A 22,653-nucleotide genomic window follows, 5' to 3' on the forward strand; every position below is an offset into this window, starting at 1 on the left:
CTGGGATTCTCATTTAAGTTGTTCTGTTAATGTTATATTTATACCAAGAGGTTACAAAAACGTGTGGGTATCAATGAAAAGACAGCGCATGTACTAGGCAGTTGGGTAAAGGGTTGTAAGATGCTGCTTTGCGTGTGGCTGCGTGTCCACATGGCCTGGACTGTGCTGGTGTTTCCATGGTTCCGGACACCTAGAGGTTTGTCTCACAATCATTGTAGTACTTCAGAACGGAAGGGTAGCAACGCGACCGTGGAGCTCTGCACTGGGCAACGGATGTCAAACTTGGACTTCTCCTATGTGTGGTAAGCTGACGTCATGAGCTACAGGAAATGGCCATGGTCAAGCCTTTCGAACTGCCCTAATGATGATCTTTCCGGTGACCTCTGCCTCACGTTCTTAACCTAAGATGAACTTGAATGTTTTCCTATGTCAGTTACTATTTCGATCATATATAAGAAAGTATTTATGTGAGATGGACACATCGCAACACATAAATTCCCTTATGTTTTGTTGCATTCATCGACCTTTTGTTACTTTTTATATACCTGAATTAGTCCCTTACTGCCGCAATCTCCTTAGGCTCTTCTGGTGGATGTCTATGCCTGTTTTTTTCTGACAGCGGCATGCAGGTTGATGTTTATTATATGGCAGTATTATCTTGCCTGCCACCCCACGATGCCAATCTAGCAGGTGAGAGCCTAGAATGCGGCCTGTGCCAGAGCTTAATTCAAGCATTCCTTTAATCACTCAGTTGTTCATTGGAGTAGATGCCTTAAAGTGCCCACTGTGTCACTGATCTGAAGCTAATCCTCACTGACTAGGCTAAGTAAACTAAAACTGGTCTGGGGTTGCGTTGCTTGTGTTCCTATCTAAAAGGGACCTAGTCTGGCAGTTATGGATGGACTATTCTTATTGGAGTGGGAGTAAGACTCATTTGCATATGGGTGTCCCTCCTAGAGTGGCACAGTGGATGAAAAACAATGGTCTGGAATGGAGCAGAGTAATCACCAGCGACCGAGGTTAATGCAAGCATTCCTTCTATTGCTTCGTTTTTTGTGAAACACACTACAAATTCCAATGTTTGTGACTCTGCTTCGACTGGCGAATAGACCAATTCACATGAAAGAGAGAGTTTTGATAGGGTTGACCTCACATCCTTTGATGAGATTACCTAATTTTATATTGTTTATCGCATTTGGTCACTCAACTATTTTTTGCTTGGTAGTTCCCTGCCTTCTAGATTTACGAGAGGGTAGGTTATGAGTCCAGCACTAGCCGATTAATGCTATACACAATTTATAAAAGAGTGAGTTGCGCTTGGTCCAAGGGTCCGTGAAAATGTAATAATGTATTTTTTCCGTAGGACAACAGGCCCATACAGCAGGGCACCTAGGCATGGTGGTCCTGCTCATATGCTTATTTACATGCAATTAGGGTATTTAGCTTTCCCTGTGGGATAATGCACACAAAGTTAACAAGCTTCAAAACATAAGCACAGGTGCACCACAAATAGAAAAATCGGGAAAGACAATAATACAATTCATTCCCCACATCAAGGTTATTCAAAAAAAGTTCATTTTTATTCAAAGATTTATAATAGTTGTCTCATCTTAAAACACAAAATTGTAAATACAATTGGATCTTGACAACACAGCCGACGCGTTTCGTCCTTGAAGCGGACTTCTTCAGGGCATGTAAAAAGGTGCACGAACTAATCAATCCTCATCTGCATGGATAGATACAGTGCCAGATCCGAAAAATCCGTAGAGAATTTCCCTGGTTTCTTTTGTTTGCTGGAATTATATTTGAGCGTGATATTCTATAGGATCACCATAAATTTAAAGGGATGACCAAGTCATGTCATTTCAAGTGTTTTCAAGTATTTTCTTGTTGTGTGAAACGAATGATAACAATCTTCACAGTCAATATGTGGCTGTAGCGAGCTCCCGATAGATCCGGAAATAACGGCTGGCGGGCAGCAAGAAAATAACAAGCAAGTGCTGGTCAATAGAGGGCTCCACTATTGGGTGTGTTTCATGCCATTTCTTTGCACAAAGTTAACAAGCATTGGCATAGCCAATAGGTCTCGCCTTTGGGACCTTCTAAAAGTGTTTAGCCATGCAACAGTTGATGTTGTTGCACCAAGGATATTGTGCTGCTTAACTAAATACTTATAAGGTCCCAAAAGCGAGACCTATTGGCTATGCCAATGCTTGTTGTTTATAATGGGACGATGGAGGATATTCAGTAGCTGCAGCACATAAGGTATCCCACAGAGGCCTCTTCAAGAACACGTTTTTATTTAAAGATGCTGAAAAGCGGAATGTGAGCACCTGCAGTGAAGAGGCCCTGAACAAGCATGGAAGCGGTCTAAATCTTAAATATTTACATTAGACAGAATGAAGTAGTACCCAGCAGCCCTGTAGACTAAATATCCGGTGACCCCTTATGAAGAAGAGAGTTTAACAAGTTTACTGTCTGCGTGAAAGGAAATTACAAGTTTGTGGTTTCAGGAATCTTTGAAATCTATTTTCTAACACTTTTAGGTGTGTTGGAAGTTTCATATTTCAGCACATCTTTAAGGGAACCATAATGAAAGAGCAGAGACAGCACTGAATCTAAATACTATAGAATGGTGCTTCATTAATCGGGGAACAACATGGTGGTCATTACATCTCCTATCACCCGTAACCATGATAACATATGAAATCACAATTATATATTAAAAAACACGGTCTGCCTTTCTTGAGAAAACATGCACAGGGCTTATTTTCTGAACTAACTCTGTTTTGAAGATCACACTTAATGGTAGATTAGGGGTCAAAGGCATGGAGAAAACATGATTTACCCAAGGTCAAACAGTTGGAGAAATAGGAGAACCAAGATTGAAACACAGGACTGCTCATTTCAAGGCCTGTAACTTTGCACTGTATCTTATTTTATTGAGCAGACCATGAAACTGGGTTTTAACCCAGTTTTATCACACAACTGCCAGCGGTTAGGCGTGTTCCAAGTACTTCCAGTCAATGAAAAAAGGAGCAGAGGCATATAGTCAAAAAAATTGACCAGCCAAGCGCACACATTTTTATCACATGATAAGGCGGAGATTAAAACCCACGTCTCTTGGTTCCTCAACTGTTGTGGAGTAGTTTGTGATGGAAAGGTCCAGGGACTGCTCTTGCTAGGATTTTTCATGCTGTGTGTAATACCCGCATTTTTGTTTGTAAAGTGGTAAATTCTGGATTAGATATTAGGTCCAAAAGCTCAATGGCTAAACCCACCCAGGACCACTTTTTAAGGTTAGTGGTGCCATCTTGCTGGGTGTCCTGTCAATGTGTTTTTTCAAGCTCTCATTACACAAATTAAGCCTGTTTCGAAGCGCTTCTGGTATTCCCAAATAAGAAAAGAGAACTAGTAGGAGATGGGCCTTTTTTCTGGGTCCTAGGGCAGTAGGTGGTGACTATGCCGTATCCATGATGGATGCTGCCCTTTACATGTCCCAAGTCCTATTGATTATCTAATTCCAATTCAATGTCCTAGCTAGACCCTTTTGTACACTTGACTCTCTAAGGGTAGCGCTAACGAACAGACAAGACTAAATCCATCAAGTGGTAGAGGCAGGGACTGCAACTCAGTTACAGTATTGTAAAGTAAGAACTCTCAGTAACTATGTCCAGTCAAGTCAAATAAACTTTATTCGGTTTTACGGCGGAAAACCATAAAAGTTACACGGATACAAGTACATAAGAACAATAATAAATTAAAACATAGTTAAGAAGTCAGAACCTCTCACACATTTTATAGATAAAAACCCATTATCCACCCGCCCAAATTTATTCGAGGCCTTAAAGTGATAGGTGCTAAAAAAAAACTAAAAAAAACTTCCAGATGTGTTTACCATATACCGCGAGATACAGGCCCTAGATTTCACAGAAGCTTTTAAGAACCCTACTTTCACAGAAGCTTTTAAGAACCCTACTATAAAAATGATGCAGTCCTCTTTCAACAATTGAAGATGCATAAGGGCAGGGCGGGCCTGTCTAAAATTCATTCTTTTTAAAATGGGAACCAGAAAATGCCTTCGGGGGATTTCATAAAAACTACATAAAAACATAAAATACAGCAGATCCTGCGGAGACTGTCCGTCGCAGCCACAGGGAGCTAGCACTTGGCCTCTACTGTATCCCTTAGGCCTGGCTAGTACGAGGTGAAACTGGTTCAGCCGAAACCTAGTTAGTAAAAACTTCTCGTGTGTTGATAAAAACCCCATAAGATAAAGTTCCGTAGTCGGGGTTGTTTTAAGCATTACAAACATACGAATGTTAGGTTTCAGCATCTCCTGCGCTTCCCTGTCCACTTTCCTTGAGGTCAAGAAGGCTCCCCCGATTAGTTCCACAGTCTTCTTGACAATGGATTCAGGTTTATAAAATAAATCGCCACGCCCTACCCCTTCCAGGCAGCTTTTAATGTACTTAAGCCAAGGAATTTGGCCTGCATTCTCGAGAGACATACACTCTCTTAGAATTAAATGGTTGAGAGTTAAATCTTTATTCAGCCACCACTTCAACCAGAAAACCAAGGGGCGCAGTGCAAGGACGTCGCTTAAGTAGGGAACCCCCAGTTCCTCATGGACCACTAGGTGGTCCATGTCTATGTCCAGAGATCTACAACTTTTAGAGAAACTGGGGGTTTTATTTAGAGATGGACATTATGGAATTAAACCACAAAAATATGCTCAGTGACTCTCCCTCCCACTTCAAATAAACATCTTCTGATGACTGTACATGGACGAAGTGTCTCTGGGTGCTCTGAATGTCCTGCAAGGTGAATTGGAAATGCTGGCAGTCCCAGGATGCTTGTTTCCGGTCCAGGGAGGACCCGGCTTGGCAGTTCGGGCTGGACTGTACCCATGAGGAACTGGGTCAAGACTGATTTGCATATGGCTGGGTCCAAACTGGGTGGCGAAGTGAGCAAAAGAATTGCCTGGCAGTCTTGATATAGGCAGTCCAAACACATCCACTCTCTTAGGCACGAGCACCTGTATATACAAGAAATCACACTGGTTAGACGTGTGAAGTTTACCGAACCTTGTAATTAGCAGCGCGATAAAGTCTGCACCGTTGGACTACCTCCACAATAATGGACTTACCTGTGTTTTTGTGTTTCTTGCCTTGTGGACGAGGTATATTAATAATGCCGGTAAGCACGAGGACAGACGGAAAGCACCAAAATCCCAATGTTATTCCCCATTGTTAAGAGCTGTTTATTCAAACCAATTTAATTCCGGACCTCTCGATGCAGGGATAAACAGCGCACTGTATGTTTTTAAAATGCCTTTAGTCTCATTCCAATAGGCGTTTTGACATTATTTTTACATTATTCGATTTCTTGTAATCCGCACGAGCTTCAAAGAGCAGGAGGATAAAAAATGAGCGAGCGTCACGGTCATACCTGGGCTGGTTATGTAATATGGGCGCGTTGTGTCACAACTCACATACCACGTTAAGACAATGACATTTGTGTCGAGTCTCAGTTGTGTAACTTGGAGTGAGCGCCAGGGGCTCGCGAGGACGTGACCAGATGGAAGTGCCGTTGACAAAGAAGAAGCTGGCAGCATATTCTCACGAGCTCGGCGCGGCTGAAACTTTCCAGACATCGGAAATCTTTTGTTAACCTAAACGGCTTTGCGGAGATCCTCCTCCCGCTGGCTGCTGGGTGCCATTAGCTTCGGAAAGGAGGGGCCGCGTTAGTAATCCTACACCTGTCTGAAGCGCACACGCCCTTCCACGAGCTGAACTTACCAAACAAGTGCAGGGGAGGCATGAGCGCACCGGGGCTCTGGGCGCGCGCCCGGTGACGGGGGACAGAAAAGAACCCCTGGCCGTCCCGGGCCGCATTGTCCTAGGATGGCGCGCGATGACAGCAGCCTCTTCTCCGGGTCCAGGGGCAAGGTGGTCTTGTATCACAATGAATACAGCGCGTCCAGGAGGTGCAGCCTGCCGCAGGAGCTGCTGCACGCGGGGATGGACGTCAGAGTCCGGCTGCAGCGCAACATGAAGAACCTGGAGCCCGTATACCTGAGGCGGCAGAGGAAGAGGCCCTCCATCATCCCAGGTAGGGCTCCGTGACTCCCCCACCCCAAAACATCAATACTATGTCAGCGGCGCTCCTCCCCAACCACGACGGGCTTACGTATTGTTGGTTGAGTTCTGAAGTTGTTCCTTGGAAGTTTATCGCTTTTTGCTTCTCTATTGCAGTCTTTAACGCGACAGAATTCAAAGGGGAAACCAGCATTGGATTAATTTCTCACACCTGACAAAAAGGCCGTTTTTGCTGTTTCATTCATCGCAGTAGTGGCTAATGTGACAAGCACAGTAAGAAAACGTGTGCCAAGAAGATGTCGCAACGTTTCTTTGTCGTAATTTACGCCCTGCGCGGTTTCCAGTGTTTGTTTTGAAAGTTGGTTCCGCCGCGCTATCTGCTCCATAGCGTGCAGCCGGCTAGACGGCACGTTTTCCTCAGGAGAGGAGGAGGGGGTGTGGGGGCAACCTTACCTGCCGCGTACAGTAATTATCTGACTCCACTTCAGGCCACGCGGGTGTAACTCGTACGCTGGAGGATTTAAAAGCTGACTTCGCGTGTGGGGGGAGGGGATAATCGTTCCTTTCCACGTGAGGCGGTTGTTATTGCGTGGGAAGAAAATGAACATCGTTTTAAGCTCTGTGCATGCTTTGCATTCCTGCCCTCAAATGGAGCCTGAAAATGTTAGTAGTAAGTAGTTTTATTTAACGCTCCTCTTGGCTCGGAAAGAGCAGGGAACACTTGTAGCTGCGGAGGAGAGACGGTGTTGTGGGCTAAGTTTTTTTTTTTATTCACAGTGTGATGCGTAACACTGTAGTCGTGTTTACAAATAGTGCTAGTCCTGCTGGAATTCCAGGACATGTCGGGACCGGTTTCTAAGGTGACTTGTTTTCTGCAGCGGTAGTTGTTTTTAACCTGCAGAATTTCCTGTTGTTGTGTTGCTTGCTGGCTGCGTAGCTGCTCTACTTGCTTTATATTATGAGGGTGACTATCTGCCAGTCCTGCTTTTTGAGTCAACAGCGCTTTGCATGCTGGGACTTGCATGCTCTTACTTAAAATGGAAAACATGAAAAAAGAAGTCCCAGCATGTTTAGTGCTGTTGGTTGTTTAAAACCGGTCTCGCTGAAGCTCGGCCCCATGGTATGGTGCCAGCTCATCGCTATGCCACTCAGTTGGAGTTGTGAGGCTTCCACTTGTCCCTAAATGGCGTCAGCAGAACTTCTAAACCCTCCTGCTATTTAGAAAGGAGCAGAGGGCTCATCTATTCAAGGGACACCATCCCCAACACAATATAACTTGCTGGTACTTGCGTCTCTATAACCAGTCATACCCCTTGCACTTGTTCAGAGCTTGGGTTCATACCACACAAATACCATCACTTACAGACATGTGACCAAGGAATCAACTCTGTGAAGGTTGGTCAAGTACCCTTCTTGGTGGCCCGAGGAAAGGGTGACTCCTCTCAGTAGCCGCAGGCCGCCCTGCACTTAAAAGTACACATGAAACATGCAGTCACAGAAGAGGATCCCAGTTGGGAGGAGAAAGCTACAAGGGCAAATCTTGTAATCCTCGTGTAAAATGCCACTCAGCAGTGTCATTGATGGGGATTAAAGATGAAGATTAATGCAGAAGTAGACAACCAAGGTACCACACTCTCCCAGATATCAGGGCAGAGGAAAGTGCTGTTCCGAGGAATCTAAGACGATGATTCAAAAGGGATTCTAGCTGCATGAACAAAAATAGTAGCACATGGGTGATGAACGTAATGAAAAATGAGAGAACAAATATATTCTGATGCACCCATCACTTGTGAATGCCTCATTTAGATTTGGTGTAAATCATAACTTGCATCAAAGGAAAAGATTAAACTTTGATCTTGGATTGTCAAACTCGCACAGTAATCTCAGAATAGACCACCATCTTGGTAATGGCATTTGGTAATGGTTAGCCATGCTGGCCAGTGAGGCACACAAAGAAAGAGACCAAGGGCCATATGTAGGAAGCCCAATACCGGTCGGTAACGGCCGATTTTCGGTAAATATCCCGTTACCGACCGGCATTCAGGCTTTTGGTATGTAGGGGGCACATTTCAGGATTCGGTAATTTACCGAATCGGTAAAATTACCGAATCGGTAATTTTACCAATTCGGTAAATACCGAATCCTGAAATGAGATGTAGGGGGAGTGTGTGGTTGTTGTGGGGATTCGTTATTTACCACCAACTAAAAGTTGGTGGTAAATGACGAATAGCTGTAAAAAAGCATTTTTTTGCACTTTTTAGTGTGCAATGTGGCAGATGTGCCACATGTGCACACATGCAGGAATCAGGGGTACAACAGGGTGTCACTGTGACACCCTGCCACCCTGGATTGTGCTCCCCCCATTACCGAATCGGTATTTACCGATTCGGTAATGGTAACTGGCTTCCCATTGATTCCTATTGGCCAGGAGGCCCATAGGAATCAATGGGAAGCCAGTTACCATTACCGAATCGGTAAATACCGATTCTAAATTACCGACCCATTCCGAATCGGTAAATATTACCGATGGATTACCTACATATCATTTACCACTTCATAAATACCGAATCGGTAAAATTCGGTATTTATGAAGTGGTAAATGTTAGGCTACCTACATATGGCCCTAAGTGTGACATTTTTTTACCAATTATGAATCCGCAGTCCTGCCACTGCGCTTCCCATTCAGCGCTCCTTGTAAGTCGCAGAGCATACCTCAGGGCAACTGCAACAATAATGCCACGGTCTAAGCCACAAGGAAGCAGTTATGTGCAGAATACTGCAACATGTCTGGCTCCCCAATAAGTGCGCCCTCTTTCTCTACATGCTCGCTACTTCAGAAAAGCACTTGACTTGATGTAACGCAGGTATTTGCAGTGGGGATATAAGGGTAGTTACCTTCCCTGAATACCCCAGATTCTTTGTTTTAATCCTACCAGGGGTTAACAAAAATAAAAAATTGAGTGTTGACCACTAGGTAGTTTTAATTATATGTATCTGCACCTTTTTGGTCCCGTCTCTAAGGGGAATATATGTTTTTCATTTTAGTTGTGTCACGCCTTTGCATTTTGTTTTGTGTCTCTTCACAATTACTCTACCCTCACCACTATTCTTAAAAAAAAAAACTTGCGCTCCATCCAGTGTGTTGGTCTGCACCTGGATGTCAGATGATGAAGCATGACACTGCAAAGTGTGTGAGGGCAGTATTAAGACATTTTTTGTCTTCCCTTGACTTGTTTTTGGTAGGGTTGGATGTGAGATATACCATCCCGATGTGGGTAGGTGTATGATTTGTAGTATCTGCCTGTCCCTCAGTCTGGGGAACAGAACAACCTTTTTTAGCTCTTCTCTGATGAGTGAGATTTTGATGTAACGCATGGCTGCGTCTGACATATCCAATATTCACCATATGGTAAGTAGTGACCTAAAATTTATCTGGGAAATGATCCACAGTAGAAACCTCCTTCCAAAATGCCTGTCAAATGGGTCTTCTATGATTTATCCATGGATAATTGATTTGAACAGATGGCATTGGTTGTGTTTGCAAGAACTTTATAGTCACATAGCTCATGCTTTAGATCCTGGTATTCAGGATCTGTAGTGGAGAATGCTTGTCTGCCTTCAGGAAAAATCAACTTTCTGTGGATTAGTACAACACTTGTGCTCAGCCCTGGGTGTGGGGCCAACTAGGGTCTAAATCAGTTGCACCTCCTTTGGGCTCTTGGCATGTTTCCCCTTTTAGGGCTCAACTGCTTGTTTCTGGTGATATTCTCGCTTAACAATAGGAACTGGGATATTGATTGGCCATAAGTAATGTTGGTGTTTGCAGTAGAAATTATATAAAATAGAACTGCTTCTACTTTACCCTTCTCAGTCTAATGATGCACACAAAGTGCGGCCGTACACAGTGGCGTAACAAAACTTTAGGGGGCCCCTCTACAAAGGTCTTGGAGAGGGCTCCCCAGGCTTCGGACTCAGTGAGGAGCTCTCGGGCCAGGGTCCCGTGCACAGTTCTGCACGGGGCCCCTGGAGCTGTGGAGGTTAATATTACGCCACTGGCCATACACCCCTTGGCCCTGATCCCTGTGGGTCAACTCATAGAAACAGGCAGGGAAAGAAGACATTGAGGAACATGGGCTCAACATAACCTGCAGACTCTTTTAGACCAGTGGGAGCTGGTTTTTGGTGGGTCACAAAAGTCAGAGCAATAAAGATGTCTTCAAATTCATTTTGTGTTTAACTTGTCACATTTGTGGTGATTCAAAGGCAGAGGTCAAATGTCAGGCTGCTTTATTTTCTTAACATAGGATTGGTGGTATCTACCTTTCTGAGTTCAAAGTGAGAGGAGTTTTTAAAGTGAATTATGTGACAATGTTGGATGTTTTTTGCAATACACAACAACTTGGACATACATGTAAAAGAACTGTATGCATCAAGCAGCTAGGAAAGCAAAAATGAAGCACTTTTCTTTTGTAAGTCTGAAGTGTGCTGGAAACGGAGATTTTAATAGGATCAAAATAAAGACACTTGGTGATGCACAAATGAAAAATATTCACAGAAACCCTATTTCCACTCATTGTGTTCTGTGTAGTTTTATGAGTAAAACTACATGTCTGTGCAAATTAAGTGAATGTTTCAATGGAAAATGTGCTCTCTGTAAATGACAATGTGCTACGACACGATGCTTTAGTTACATTCAAAAGTTGCCCAGCCTCATGCCCATTATAGGTAGGTGAGTCACAAAAGTTTGTTGTTCTAAAAAGTGAGTTGTGGTTTCAAAAGGTTTGGGAACCACTGATTTAGACCCTTGAGTCAATAACTAGTGCAAAATCATCTTGATGCAATGTTTCTTTCCACCTATTTATGATGTCAGTGCTGCTCAATGGGCAATAATGAGGGCAAGCAATTTTTGCTCCAGTTTTGCCCATATTAGTACTTTTTTCCCAATATCTGTCATGGGAATTTTTACCATCGGCCATGAGTTTGTGATAATCGTATATAAAGAGGAGCAAGTCCAATGTACACTTTGCTCGTCTTCGAAACCAGGGCTAAAATGGTGCAAATATAAATGGTACTTGCAGCCACTTTAGCACTTACCCACAGGTTTGAAAGAGCTTGTTAAATTGCTTTTCGGTACCACAAGTTTACTTGTATTGGTAAGGAAAGCAGCTTTGCCCAGTCGGTGGGATGAGGATGAAATGGTGGTCAAGCAGTAGTCATCTGTGAGTTCTTGGTGGCGCAGTAGAGCCTGTAGTATGCTGGATAAATTGTTCTAGACTGTCTAATGTGGACTTACTATATGCAAGATCCACCCAACCCCCACCCTCCATACAGCTGAAACATGAATCCCTAGATCAGTTCTAAGCAAATTCGACTATTGCAACAATGTAGGATATATATTAAAATCCAACCCACCATGCAGTTAAAACATTGATTGATTTGTTTATATTTATTTAAAAAGTTTTGTATAGCGCAAACAAGACCCTGAGAGGTATCAGAGCGCTTCACAGTAATAGGAGAGGAGAACACGGTAACAGGGAACCTTGTAAGGCGGTAATAGAGTAAAACATAATGAGGTAATAAAAATGTACAAGGATGCGAACGATAATTACTTGGGACAATAAGGTAGACAATCCCGGCTAATACAGTGCTTGAAGAAAATAGCTGACCAATTGTTATTTAAGGCAGGAACCTGTCCATCAGGAGTGTTTTTACTTCATGTTTGAAAGCAGCTGTGTAAGGAATCCTGACTAGTTCTAAGCAAACTTGACTATTGCAACGATTTAGGATACATTTTCAAATCCACTCCGACTCACTGGACACATTTTTAAATGTTACCAAAACAAGCAATTTTCATAGATGTACGCTTCTTTACCAATATAATCTCTCAATTCAGCCTAATTCCCCCACACTCAACCTTTACTAGGCCAGCCAAAACCTACTAGTCACTCGAAAAATGTCCTGTACGATGTAATTGTTATCTTCATTAAACATACTAGTGCCCCTCATTTGGAGCTTGGTTTCTATTGACCTTCAAGCAATCATCTCACTTCATGTTTTGATGACTACTGAAAGCTCACCTCCTCTTTCCAGAACCCATAATGGTTAACAACATCTCAGATCCTTCCCAGTCACCATTCAACTCTTTCCCCTCCCCCCCCCCCCTCTTCTTTCTCCAGATTTTTTTTTATAGTTGTACAAAGTGGAAAATGTTGTGTGTGTAATGGTCTTGTCATTGTCTTCAATTACCATCCAATCCGAGAAGGATCTATGCACAAATACTTCATTTCTATGTACAGAGTTTCTTGTAGAAACAATCATGCCATATAAGTAATTACAAATAACCAAAAGCAAGATTGAAGACCATCTGAGCACTCCTCGCGGTGGTCAAGCGCGGGTGTGATGTTTGAAAGGTGACAGCCATCTCTAGGTGGTCAATACTTAATAGTCCCATACCACTATTGTTCTATGACACCCAAAAATGATATTTTTTGCGATAAGAGGGACCGAGAGCACAAATGTGATTCCTGTCAATATGCATAGAAAATTAGTCTCACAATTGATAAGATCCTCAAAATGTAGGAGGAAACGATTGATGCATTTTGCTTTGTATTTATCGTGAACATAAAATGGACATTGGAGTGCTTTGCTAGGATGCCACAAGAAGAGCATTTGACAATTTGGTTCACAGTAGACAATTACACAGTGCCCATCAGGGATCATGGACAGGTTATAGAGATGGTATTTAGAGAAAATAAAGGCGTGCACAATTAAACTTGGCTAGTTGGGGAAGACTTTCAAAATGGAGGGAGTAGTCATAACTATATCACTGGCTCAGAGGGAAATTGTCTTCTTGAGAATTGTAGCCGTAGCTACAGTGCGTGGTTTTGAAGTGATGTGTGAAGTGTTAATAGGGTAGGAAGTGAATATGACCGATAAACAAACCTAGGGTCTAAGGGGTCCACTGGACCCTAATAATGACTGTATTTTAGCTCTGGTGCTCCATTTCCTTGCTTGCATGAGGGCATTGGCACCCTTGCTACACCACTGCCTTGTGTTTGATCCAATGTTTGCCAGCACACCTAACCGTAGTAACAATGGGCGGTCATTGGTTGACAGCCAACCTCGTGGGGCCTCATCAAACAAAATGAACTCATGCTTGCATGTGTTAGCTTTGCTCCACCTGATTGTAAGTGTTAATATTTTTCTGCTCCCAGATTTACCGGGTGTGGTAGAACCTAACATGATTTTTCTGAATGGGCAAATCACATGAGGCTGCAGCAGCGGGAAAAGTCTAATTCCGTTTTTCTCCCTAACGGGAAGCATACAATGCATCCATCTTATAAAAAAAAAAAAATTCTTCCCACCTCCCCCACCCTCCCTCACCCTATGTGCTGAACCTGGCAAATATTTAGCACCTGCTCAGAGATGATCGAATCGAGGATTCGGTGTCGTTTTATGGCTGGAGAAATCGGCCCCACACTGTAATTCCCCATTTCTGGCTTTATAATCACAATTGCATGGTGTAGGATCAATCTTACTGCATGGAAAAGGTAAAATCGCTCAGGGTTTACCATGTGGTAAAATTGCCCCAGTGCGATGCAGCTCGTAGTTCGGGCCATAGCGTCCTGTGAACTGGTATAAGCACGCTGTGGGTGTTTCAGAGTTTATTAAAGAGCGCTTTTGAAGCAGCAGCAGTTTTGTAACCATATGCGATATAACCTAACTTGGGACATTGATGGGCACGCAGACCCCATCACTGGTACTAAACAATAGATGTTTAATATTACTCTACATTTAGCTTTTGAACATGAGGTCCAACGCAGATCCCCGCGGTGGGTGCGTTCATTGGCTCATTGAGCTACCAGCTGCAGAGATTTCCAGAAGTCGACATTTCTCCACCCTAAGCCGTAGGATTGTGACCTCTGTGTTAAAATGGTTCTCTGTTGTTCAAGCGAATACGTACGTAAAGTGGGCTGGTGTTTTTAAAGCTAACTATACAAATATGATCATCAGGCCCTTCTCTGTGTATTTTTTGTTTTTGTTTACAGAGTTTGCATGTTTTTTGTGTTGCATTATTCTGCACAGTGTACTGAACCCTGCATTCTTTCAGAAATGTGCAGATTGGTTCCAAAGACGTTCTAAGGTACCAGGGGAAACTAAAAAACAATCCAGGAAGGCACTTGGAAATCAGTGTTTATTCAGCGGCGGCCCCGGTTTCCTGGAGGAAGTAAATGCGAAAGCGTAGAATCCCAGGCACACTAAAGGGAGTCGGAATGCCTTCATCTTTAGGCCGGGTGGGAAGCAGGAAACGACTTGGCACCTTCTTGTGACTGCACCGCTCTACTGGAAGCACATTCAGACAGGGCCTCCGTCAGCTGCCTCACACAACTCGTGTGATCTGCACACAAAGAGGAGGCGTCGCAGTGGTGATGTTAATATCCCGAGTTCACCCATTGGTTTATTGTGTCATCCATCACATAAACCAGCCCCTTCTGTAGAGCACACTGCATCACGGCTTCCACACTCGCTCAATGAATGTACCTTTGACTTTGACCCTGTGCAGTGACCCACTGCCCTTTACGCCTACAGTCTTTCTTAAGATATACAGGTGCACCTTTCCATGGCATCTCTAGAAGTGAATTTTAGGGTGGCACACATTGGCCTATGAATAAAACTGGCGGGGTCACCTAACGTACAATTGTGTGTGTGTGTGTATGTGTGTGTATATATATATATATATATATATATATATATATATATATATATATATATATATATATATATTTCACTTAAAAAACCATAGATTTCACACAGGTTATAGTTAGGTGGATATTTCTCTCGTGAAAAACCAATGAAATTCCCCCGTTGTAGTTAGTTCAGATAACTATAACTCGCGCGCCCGCAATCCACTGTCACATATTACATCACTCATGACATGGTCAGTGGCATCACTCATGACATCACTGATGACATCATTCTTGTGATAGAGTAGCGGTGTGCCAGTAGATAATATATATATATATCATATTGGAGAACTGGTTAGTTCCCATGTTTAGGTATAGAGCAGCTCCTATATAGAGCACCATACAACAAACACTGCGACACTCCAAATCTGCTCCCCTCAAATGTCAGTTTTTGTGGCAAAGCTTGCATCAGATATGGGTTTTACTTACCATGCATGGTAAAGGCATGCGCTGTAAAGTGATACAACCTTTCACTAATGTATTGCATTTTTTTTCAGCCAAACAAATGCCAATGTTTGCTACTGAATTCTGCTCTTGGTTTCTATTTACAAATCTGGTGGCATGGTGGGCTAATGCGACCACTGCAGGGATCTGTGTTTGACCTCAAGGTCACAAGGTCAAGTCTCAGTGGATCCACTCACCCTTTCACCCCTGTGAGGTCGATAATATGTGTACCATTAAGCTGGTTAACTATAAACATCTGGTATTTCAGCACCAAGATGCCCTTGTACATGAGCATGCGCTTTGCAAATATAGGTTATGTTAAAAAACATACACGGAGGGTATTTTCCTTCTTTCTCTCTGCTGAAAGATGCCCTTTTTAATATCTTTAATGGCTCAAGTTCAAGGGTGTTGAAAGATAAGTAAAAGATTGGGAGGAAAGTAGTGGTGGATATATAACGACTGGCCTATGAGGGAGACAGAATTCCCGACTGGCAATGCTGCCGAGAAGGCAATAACCTCTGCAGAGTAAGGTGCATGCCAGGCACGCACTTCACGGTAGTCTAGTTCTGTTGGGGCAGAGTCAGCCACATCAGGGGCACATATTTGGCAGGACTGTAAGGTTGGATCAGGTTGGTCACATGCCAGCTGTACATCTGACTTGCTGCTAGAGTTGGGGCAATGTTAATCTCATTCCAGGCGAGCCGCCAAAAGCTGAGTAGAGCTGGGGCAGTGTCACTCGCATGTTAGGCATACCTTTTGAAAGCTGGTATGGCTGAGACAGAATTCATCACATTTTAGACACACTTCTCCAAGCCTGTTTAGGTTGGGGAAGACTCAGTCACATATCAGCCACACCTTTACCAGGCAGGTGCGTGTGGGGAAGAGTCAGTCATGCAGTAGTTGCATCTCTGTCATGTGAAAACAAAGGCAGGATCAGTCATGTGTGAGTCACAACTCTAAAAATACTGCTAGGGCTGTCGCAGCATCAGCCACACGCCAGGTGCACCTCAGTAGAGAGGGGCAATGCAATTCAACACAAGGACTCGAGTGGTACGCAAAGAGCGATTGTCAGTGTCGGGCAGGTCTGTGACAGGCTGGTGGGGCTGAGCAGAGTCTGTCACACGTCAGGAGCACAGTGCGCTACAGAGAGGCAAGTGGGGGTGTCGCAAAACCGCCGGATGCCGCTGCACTTGTGCCCGCTTCTTGCACCCTGCAAATCCACCTTGCATCCATTCCACATGCACCCTGCACACCCCTAACACTATGTGCTTGCTTTTACCCTATTGACGGTGCCAGTCACTTTGGCATTTGTAATAGTGAAAAGGTGTTTGCTGAGTTCCACTATTACACAGTACAGTTAGTACAGGGACTGTAACTGTATAATGCTCCAGAACACACAGCGGGCAGGCAGCAACAGCGTAAGCTTCTTCACAAACACAAAAAAAAATGTGTGCTGCAACAGGGCAGAATTTCCCATATATGGGACTTAAGCATCAATTATTGTTACCCATGTGCAATCACTTCTGTGTGTGTGTGTGTAAAAAAAATAAAAAAATTTGGGCAGTTTTAAAAGATTTTTCATTACAACACAAATTGTGCTACAAAGTGTTGGTCATTCTGTTTGTGTTTCCAAGGAAAACAGGTGTACGAAGTGCAGCTACATGTTACAGCACACCTAGGGAAGGCTACGTGCCTACATTAACATGGCCAGTATGAACACAGCAAAAGCAGTAACACATGTAGTAAATTATAGATCAGTGCACATGTATGAGAGGCCTGTTGTAAGACAGAAGTGCCAAAAATCATGAAGTGTAGAATAGTAATAAAAAAAAAAAGAGTAAATAAAGAAAATAGGGAACAATATAATATTAAATAAGCCTGCATTCTCTCGAGGGCAGAATGGAATGCCACAAAAATCTGGAATCTGGGGGATGCCTTCGGGGTTATACAGGTCATGTGCGAATAGCAAGAGAGCCACACCAGTTGCCCAGCACGTGTTAGTGTATTGCGATTGGGGTGGGGGAGCAAGGGTTCCCAAGAGAAATGTTATGTAGCAGGTATGGTATACCCTCGCGCAATTTCCCCATAAAAGCATCCCACGTTTCACAACTGGGGTATAAACCTCTTCTGTATGTTTATCAAGTTGGCAAGTATCTTTTTCATGGTCTACCTCAATTTACTCGTTCTGTTTTACATTAACAGATGAACTTTCCACACAGACCTGTGAACATATTTTACTACAAATAAGGTGCAGCGTTTACTATATTACACCGCGGTGCTCTCATAACCATGTTAGCCCATGTTAGCTGGATCCTTCAATATGTTTCTGTGCTCTATGAAATGTCTCTTGTATTATGAATAACTACATAAACTATAAATCTTCAACACCACATGCTGCTGGGTTCTCTAATAACATTTCCCACATGCACCCCTCTGTATATGTTGCCTCCTCTACCATTAATGCCTTTATATGGAAATTTCAGTTTCCTCATTGAAAGTCTGCCCTTAATGGTTTGGTTAGTGCGTGTTGTCTGTTTGCCGAGCAAAGACGCGGATACATATAACAGCCGACTTATTTATTGAATTGGTTTTTGTAAATTGCAGCGATTGAGCATTGCAAGAGGATGACTATTCACTGCCTTTGATTGCCCGCCCTTGTTTTTACCTGCATGAAGCGGCCTGGAAGGGAGCCGGAAATACTACAGACAGACGGGGGACTGCCTGGGGCCTGTTCAGATAAAAGTGCACAGTATTATCACTCAGGTGTGTGGGTTGGTTCCGCTGATACAGAGTAATGACATGTTCTACTGTGCTTCTTGCTCTTCCGGAGAAGTTCAACCGAGTTCACCTGATGTGACGCAAGTGAGATGGCTTCCGCGACTTCCTGGTCAGCGTTTTCATTTTCATGCATCTTTTAGGTTGCAGTTTCCTCTTATGGAATGCTTCAAAATAAAGATGTTCATATATGAACGTATCAATGTGTTTTTGCATGTATATGTGTAAGAAATTGTTTTTTGGTTGAGGTTCACCCTGACGAGGATTGTGGTTGTTGCTTGAGAAGGATTTTTACCCCTTCTCAAACCTTGTAGAGGTGAACCAAAGAACTCACTAAATGCATCTGTCCTTATCCCTCTGTTAACTTGGCGCTTAACTTGGAGGCAATGTGTAAGGCATTTATGCTGCACACAATAATAAAGTGAAAACACAACACAAGAGAAAGCACACTCCAATTTAGAAAAATAGAGTAAAATTGAATAAATGAAATGAGTCTAAAACGACAAAAATCTAGCCAGGAGAACCGGAGATATGCAATTGTAAAGGTGCAAGTAAAACTAGTGCCAAGAAGCAGAAAGCACTACTTGTGGGTATCTGATTGCAATAGACCAGGATTAAGTCACAAATTCAGGCTGACCACAATGGAAGGTGGGCCGGATGCAGGAACCAGGTTAGTCCAGCTGAAGGGTTACCTTCTCTAAGTCAAAACTTCAGGATTTGAGAGAAGGAACTGAACTGATGTCAGCCACAGGTCCGGGTCTCAGCGAGGCATCTCTTGGGGAATCAGTAACCCACTCCAGTAGGCATTAGGCCGGCCCCGTTGTAGGTCCAGTTGCAGCAGGTCAGCTGGGCAGTTGCAGGGATGCCTCTGGAGCTTGTTGTGTCCCAGAACAGGACGTTAGCTAACTGACCCTTGAAGTCACTCTGGTAGTCCTGGGATAAAGCAGCAAGGGCTGCCTGTAGCAGCAGCACAATACTCTGGAAGCAGCAGGGCAGTCCCCTGAAGTACAAGGCAGTCATTTTGAAGGTCCTCCGAGGTCCAGGAGTGAACTGATGCATTGCTCAGGAGCTTCCATATTTATAACTGGTGCCACCCTTTGAAGTGGTGGAAACTTTTAGTTGACCCCCAGATCTGGTTTTGGAAAATTCCACTTTTCCATTTCTTCCCCTGTCCTGGCTCCAAGTGGTCTAGGGGGACAATAGACTGGTGTCAACTTTCTTTGCGAGTGTCCTGGAGGCAGCCTTTTGAAATGTAAGTGGGGCAGGGAGCAGCTCCGCCCCACCCATCCTATCAGGATGACCCTCACCCAGCCACACCCATGTCCTATTGTTCAATGTCTATGCCCAAAGGCATTCCTGATGGGGAAGAAATTATCAGGCCTAAGCAGCTGGAACCTCCTAGAAGGCCTCAGAAAGTTTAGGGCAGGAAAATGGCACCTTACTAAAAGTGCCTCATAAAAAACACGACACCAAGTATTCCAAGGAACACGGGTAATAAACTCCTACAAAACAGTGTTCCTATAGGAATCATTCAACCTATAACTGATATATGATACAAGTGGCCAAATATTCATGCATGATAAAAGCAATCAACACCGTTTCAATGGTGGTCGATGCTTTATATTCACGTATCAAAACGTGAATCCGATGGATACTCAAAATAGTATAAACAATCCAGGTGCAACTGAACCACATAACAACCAACATATATTTCATTGGCAGTATTTACAATATGTACAGTCCCCCACTCCTAAGACGAAAAGATTTCTCAAAAATCCAATAATATAGACAGTTGGGTTTGAACAGTCCAACAGTTTAGTGATATGGGCAGTGGCAGCCAGCATTCTTCGCCGGTGTCGGGGTGGGTGCAGGCACACATGGGGAGAGGGGGGCGCATGGGGGTTGAGGGGGGGAAACGGTAAAAAATAAAAGCAACACTTGCCGTGCCGGTCCCGCGTCTCTGCTGCTGCTGTCCTCATCCGACTGAGGCACAGAAAGCACAGAAAAAGCTCCCCTGACCAGTTACAAAGCTACATTGCATCATTGTGATTGGTTTTGAGTGTCCTGGTTCAATGCTCAACCAGGGAATGGGGGCCTGGGCATGTTCTCCACACAGGCTGTAATGCAGCAAGCATGGAGGACGGGGAAAGTGCGCATGACTGTTTTGGGCGGCCCGAGAGGGCGACCAAACAGTCATTGCACACTTAGGAGTGGGCAAAACCACTCCTCCCCTGCCCTGCTCTGAGAGCAGCGCCACCCACCCGCAAAGGAAACCTAAAGAGTTATCATTTTATATTTCCTTTACTTCACTGCTCATATGCAGTGGGGCGATGCTCCTCCACCATAGCGGAGGAGCGCTCCCTGGATATGGGTGGAACCATATAAGTCGACATTTGGACCCCTTAAACTGAGCCTCATGGGGGCTTCATTAGAACAGCAAAAGGTAGCAACCTACAAGAAAAGACACCGGGACTATCAAAGACTCCTTTCATTGTGCAATAGTTTTGTACATCAGTAAAGAAACCGACTCGCCTACCATCCATCTATAAAGAATGCTTATGGCCTTCTTTGAAAAGTTGTTTTGAAGCAAAGGAAAGTAATTGCCTGTGCTCAACCCTTTTATTCAAATATGGATGGAGGCTACAGTTCATTTATGGTGCAATAAACTTGTGGTTGGTGCTTGTGTGCTTAAATAAACGTATCCTTTAACACTTTATAGTTTATATGCTGTACTTCTATGTTCCTTATATTTAAGCATGATATGATGTCATCTCCCAATATTTACTTTGCTTGTAGGTGAGGACTTGGTTTAGATAATCTGCAAGAATTGCTGAAAATGAGAAACCTGCGCCTTTGTTACACTGTATCCAAGAGGTTAAACTTTGACACCCTTTCAAGTGTGGTCCTCTCTGAACAGTGCTCTTGTATTGTATTAACCCAACCCCTGCACTGATCCAAAGTTGTCACAGTGTGACGAAAGTCACATTTAGCCAGGTCTGGAATCCGCCAGCAGCATTTGCTGGGACTTGTAGTGCAAGCCTCAGAATCCAACAAAATCCAAAGCCATTTAACTAAATATCCTGAAGTTGGTGATGGTAATGCTCACTACACAAGGACGAATGTTTTACTTAGAGTTGAATTTTTTATATTGTTTTGAGATCTCACATTTGGCATCAACAGCGCATGATTGGGACTTTGACTCATTTATTGGGTCTCACCTACCAGACCGTGCTAGCGCTCTGTTGGCGTAGAGACCTGTTGTAATTGGATTAGAGCTTGCCCATTGCTTACCATTAGTTAGCTTTATGGTCACTCTCCTTAGCTTGCTTTTTATTTGTTTGCTTGTGTGGGCTTTTATTCCTTTTCTTGTATGTCCCTACCCCTGGAGCACCGACGGATTACTTGTGTCCTTCCACTGCTTAATTTTCAAGCCCTATTTTTTTTCTTTTGTTCAAGCACACCATGAGAGGGCATGTGTTTCCCAGCTGTATCCCTCTTGCCCCTTCCGCAGCTCCTCGTTGCTATCTCTTACTCATGTGCTTCTCCTTTGCACAATTCTGTGATGCACTTGCCAGTGTCTCCCCTCATGCGTTGCTTTCTCACTCCTGGGCTTCACTCAAGATTCTTTGTTTCTCTCTCTCTCGCCCATGTAATTCTGTTCTGCCCCACTTCACTCCGCACTGCTCTCTTTCTGTGTCCTTTCTCCCCACCCTAACCCTCAGTGTTGCTTCTGACCTTCCGCCACTGGCTCTCCGTGTTGCTTCTATCCCCACGGCTGTCCGTGTTGCTTCCCCACCCACATCATCCCTGTTTATTTTGCCCTCTACCCTCCGTGTTGCTCCCCCCATCTCTATGTTACTTACCCCATTCCCTCGCCAACTTAAAAAAAAAAAGGTTTTCATGTTACTTTTCTCTTTTTATTTACCAATCCGACTCCAATCTATAAAGTGTCATTTTGCGGCCATGTGCCTATAAAATGATGCAGCCGCCCATTCCATAGGGTATTTTCTTGTTCTTCTGCAGCTCTGGTGTCCAGCACCGGGTATGCCATACTCCATGGCTAAAAACCATTGGCAAAGCCAATTGGTCCAAAAGACGAGCTCTATTGACTTTGCCAATACTTGTATTCTAGGTTTCCTAAGTGATCTCTTGATCTAGTTTGCTTATAGGTAAGAAAGCACCCAAAGCAGAGAAAGATCTAACTTGCATTATTTGAAGCCATTATAACAATAATGGAGCCTCCCAAAGTAAGCTACAGGGATGCCATATATTGGATGTCTGCCTGCAGTCAGGCGCCGCCTAGGAGTCCGGCCAGGTCTGACACAGCACAGGCCTGTATTGAAGCTTTAATTCTTTATTTGATCCATTTCTAACGTGAATGAATAAATGTAATTGCGGAGTAAAACAACCAAAGTGTTTCATGGACTGTCACGTGAACATTTTATTTCTCTTGCAATTTTGTAAACAAATATGTTTTGCATAAAAATGTCATTCGTTTGGTTGCAATTTGTCTTTTTTTAGTCTTTTCTTTCAGTAGAACAACGTAAGTGGCTTCGAAGTTGCTGCTAATGTGTGCGATTATATGGAAA

At 43.7% G+C, this 22,653-nt stretch overlaps 1 protein-coding gene and 1 long non-coding RNA gene across 3 annotated transcripts in view; one reads left to right on the plus strand and one right to left on the minus strand.

Moving 5' to 3' along the window:
- Positions 1 to 3,677: 3,677 nt before the first annotated feature.
- On the minus strand, positions 3,678 to 5,738 carry LOC146802115 (uncharacterized). Its single transcript, XR_014967697.1, has 2 exons — positions 5,150 to 5,738; positions 3,678 to 5,038 (listed from the first exon to the last, which is right to left on the minus strand). It is a non-coding gene; the product is annotated as an uncharacterized LOC146802115 (long non-coding RNA).
- Positions 5,603 to 22,653, plus strand: part of FRY (FRY microtubule binding protein) — a 657,235-nt gene continuing 640,184 nt past the window's right edge. For both annotated transcript variants that reach the window (XM_085621668.1, XM_085621669.1), the window contains exon 1: positions 5,603 to 6,114. In XM_085621668.1, the coding sequence (XP_085477794.1) occupies positions 5,907 to 6,114 (208 nt within the window). In that variant the 5' untranslated portion in view covers positions 5,603 to 5,906. The remainder of the gene's footprint in view (positions 6,115 to 22,653) is intronic.

This window comes from Triturus cristatus, chromosome 8 (genome assembly GCF_964204655.1).
Source record: "Triturus cristatus chromosome 8, aTriCri1.1, whole genome shotgun sequence".
Taxonomy (NCBI): domain Eukaryota; kingdom Metazoa; phylum Chordata; class Amphibia; order Caudata; family Salamandridae; genus Triturus; species Triturus cristatus.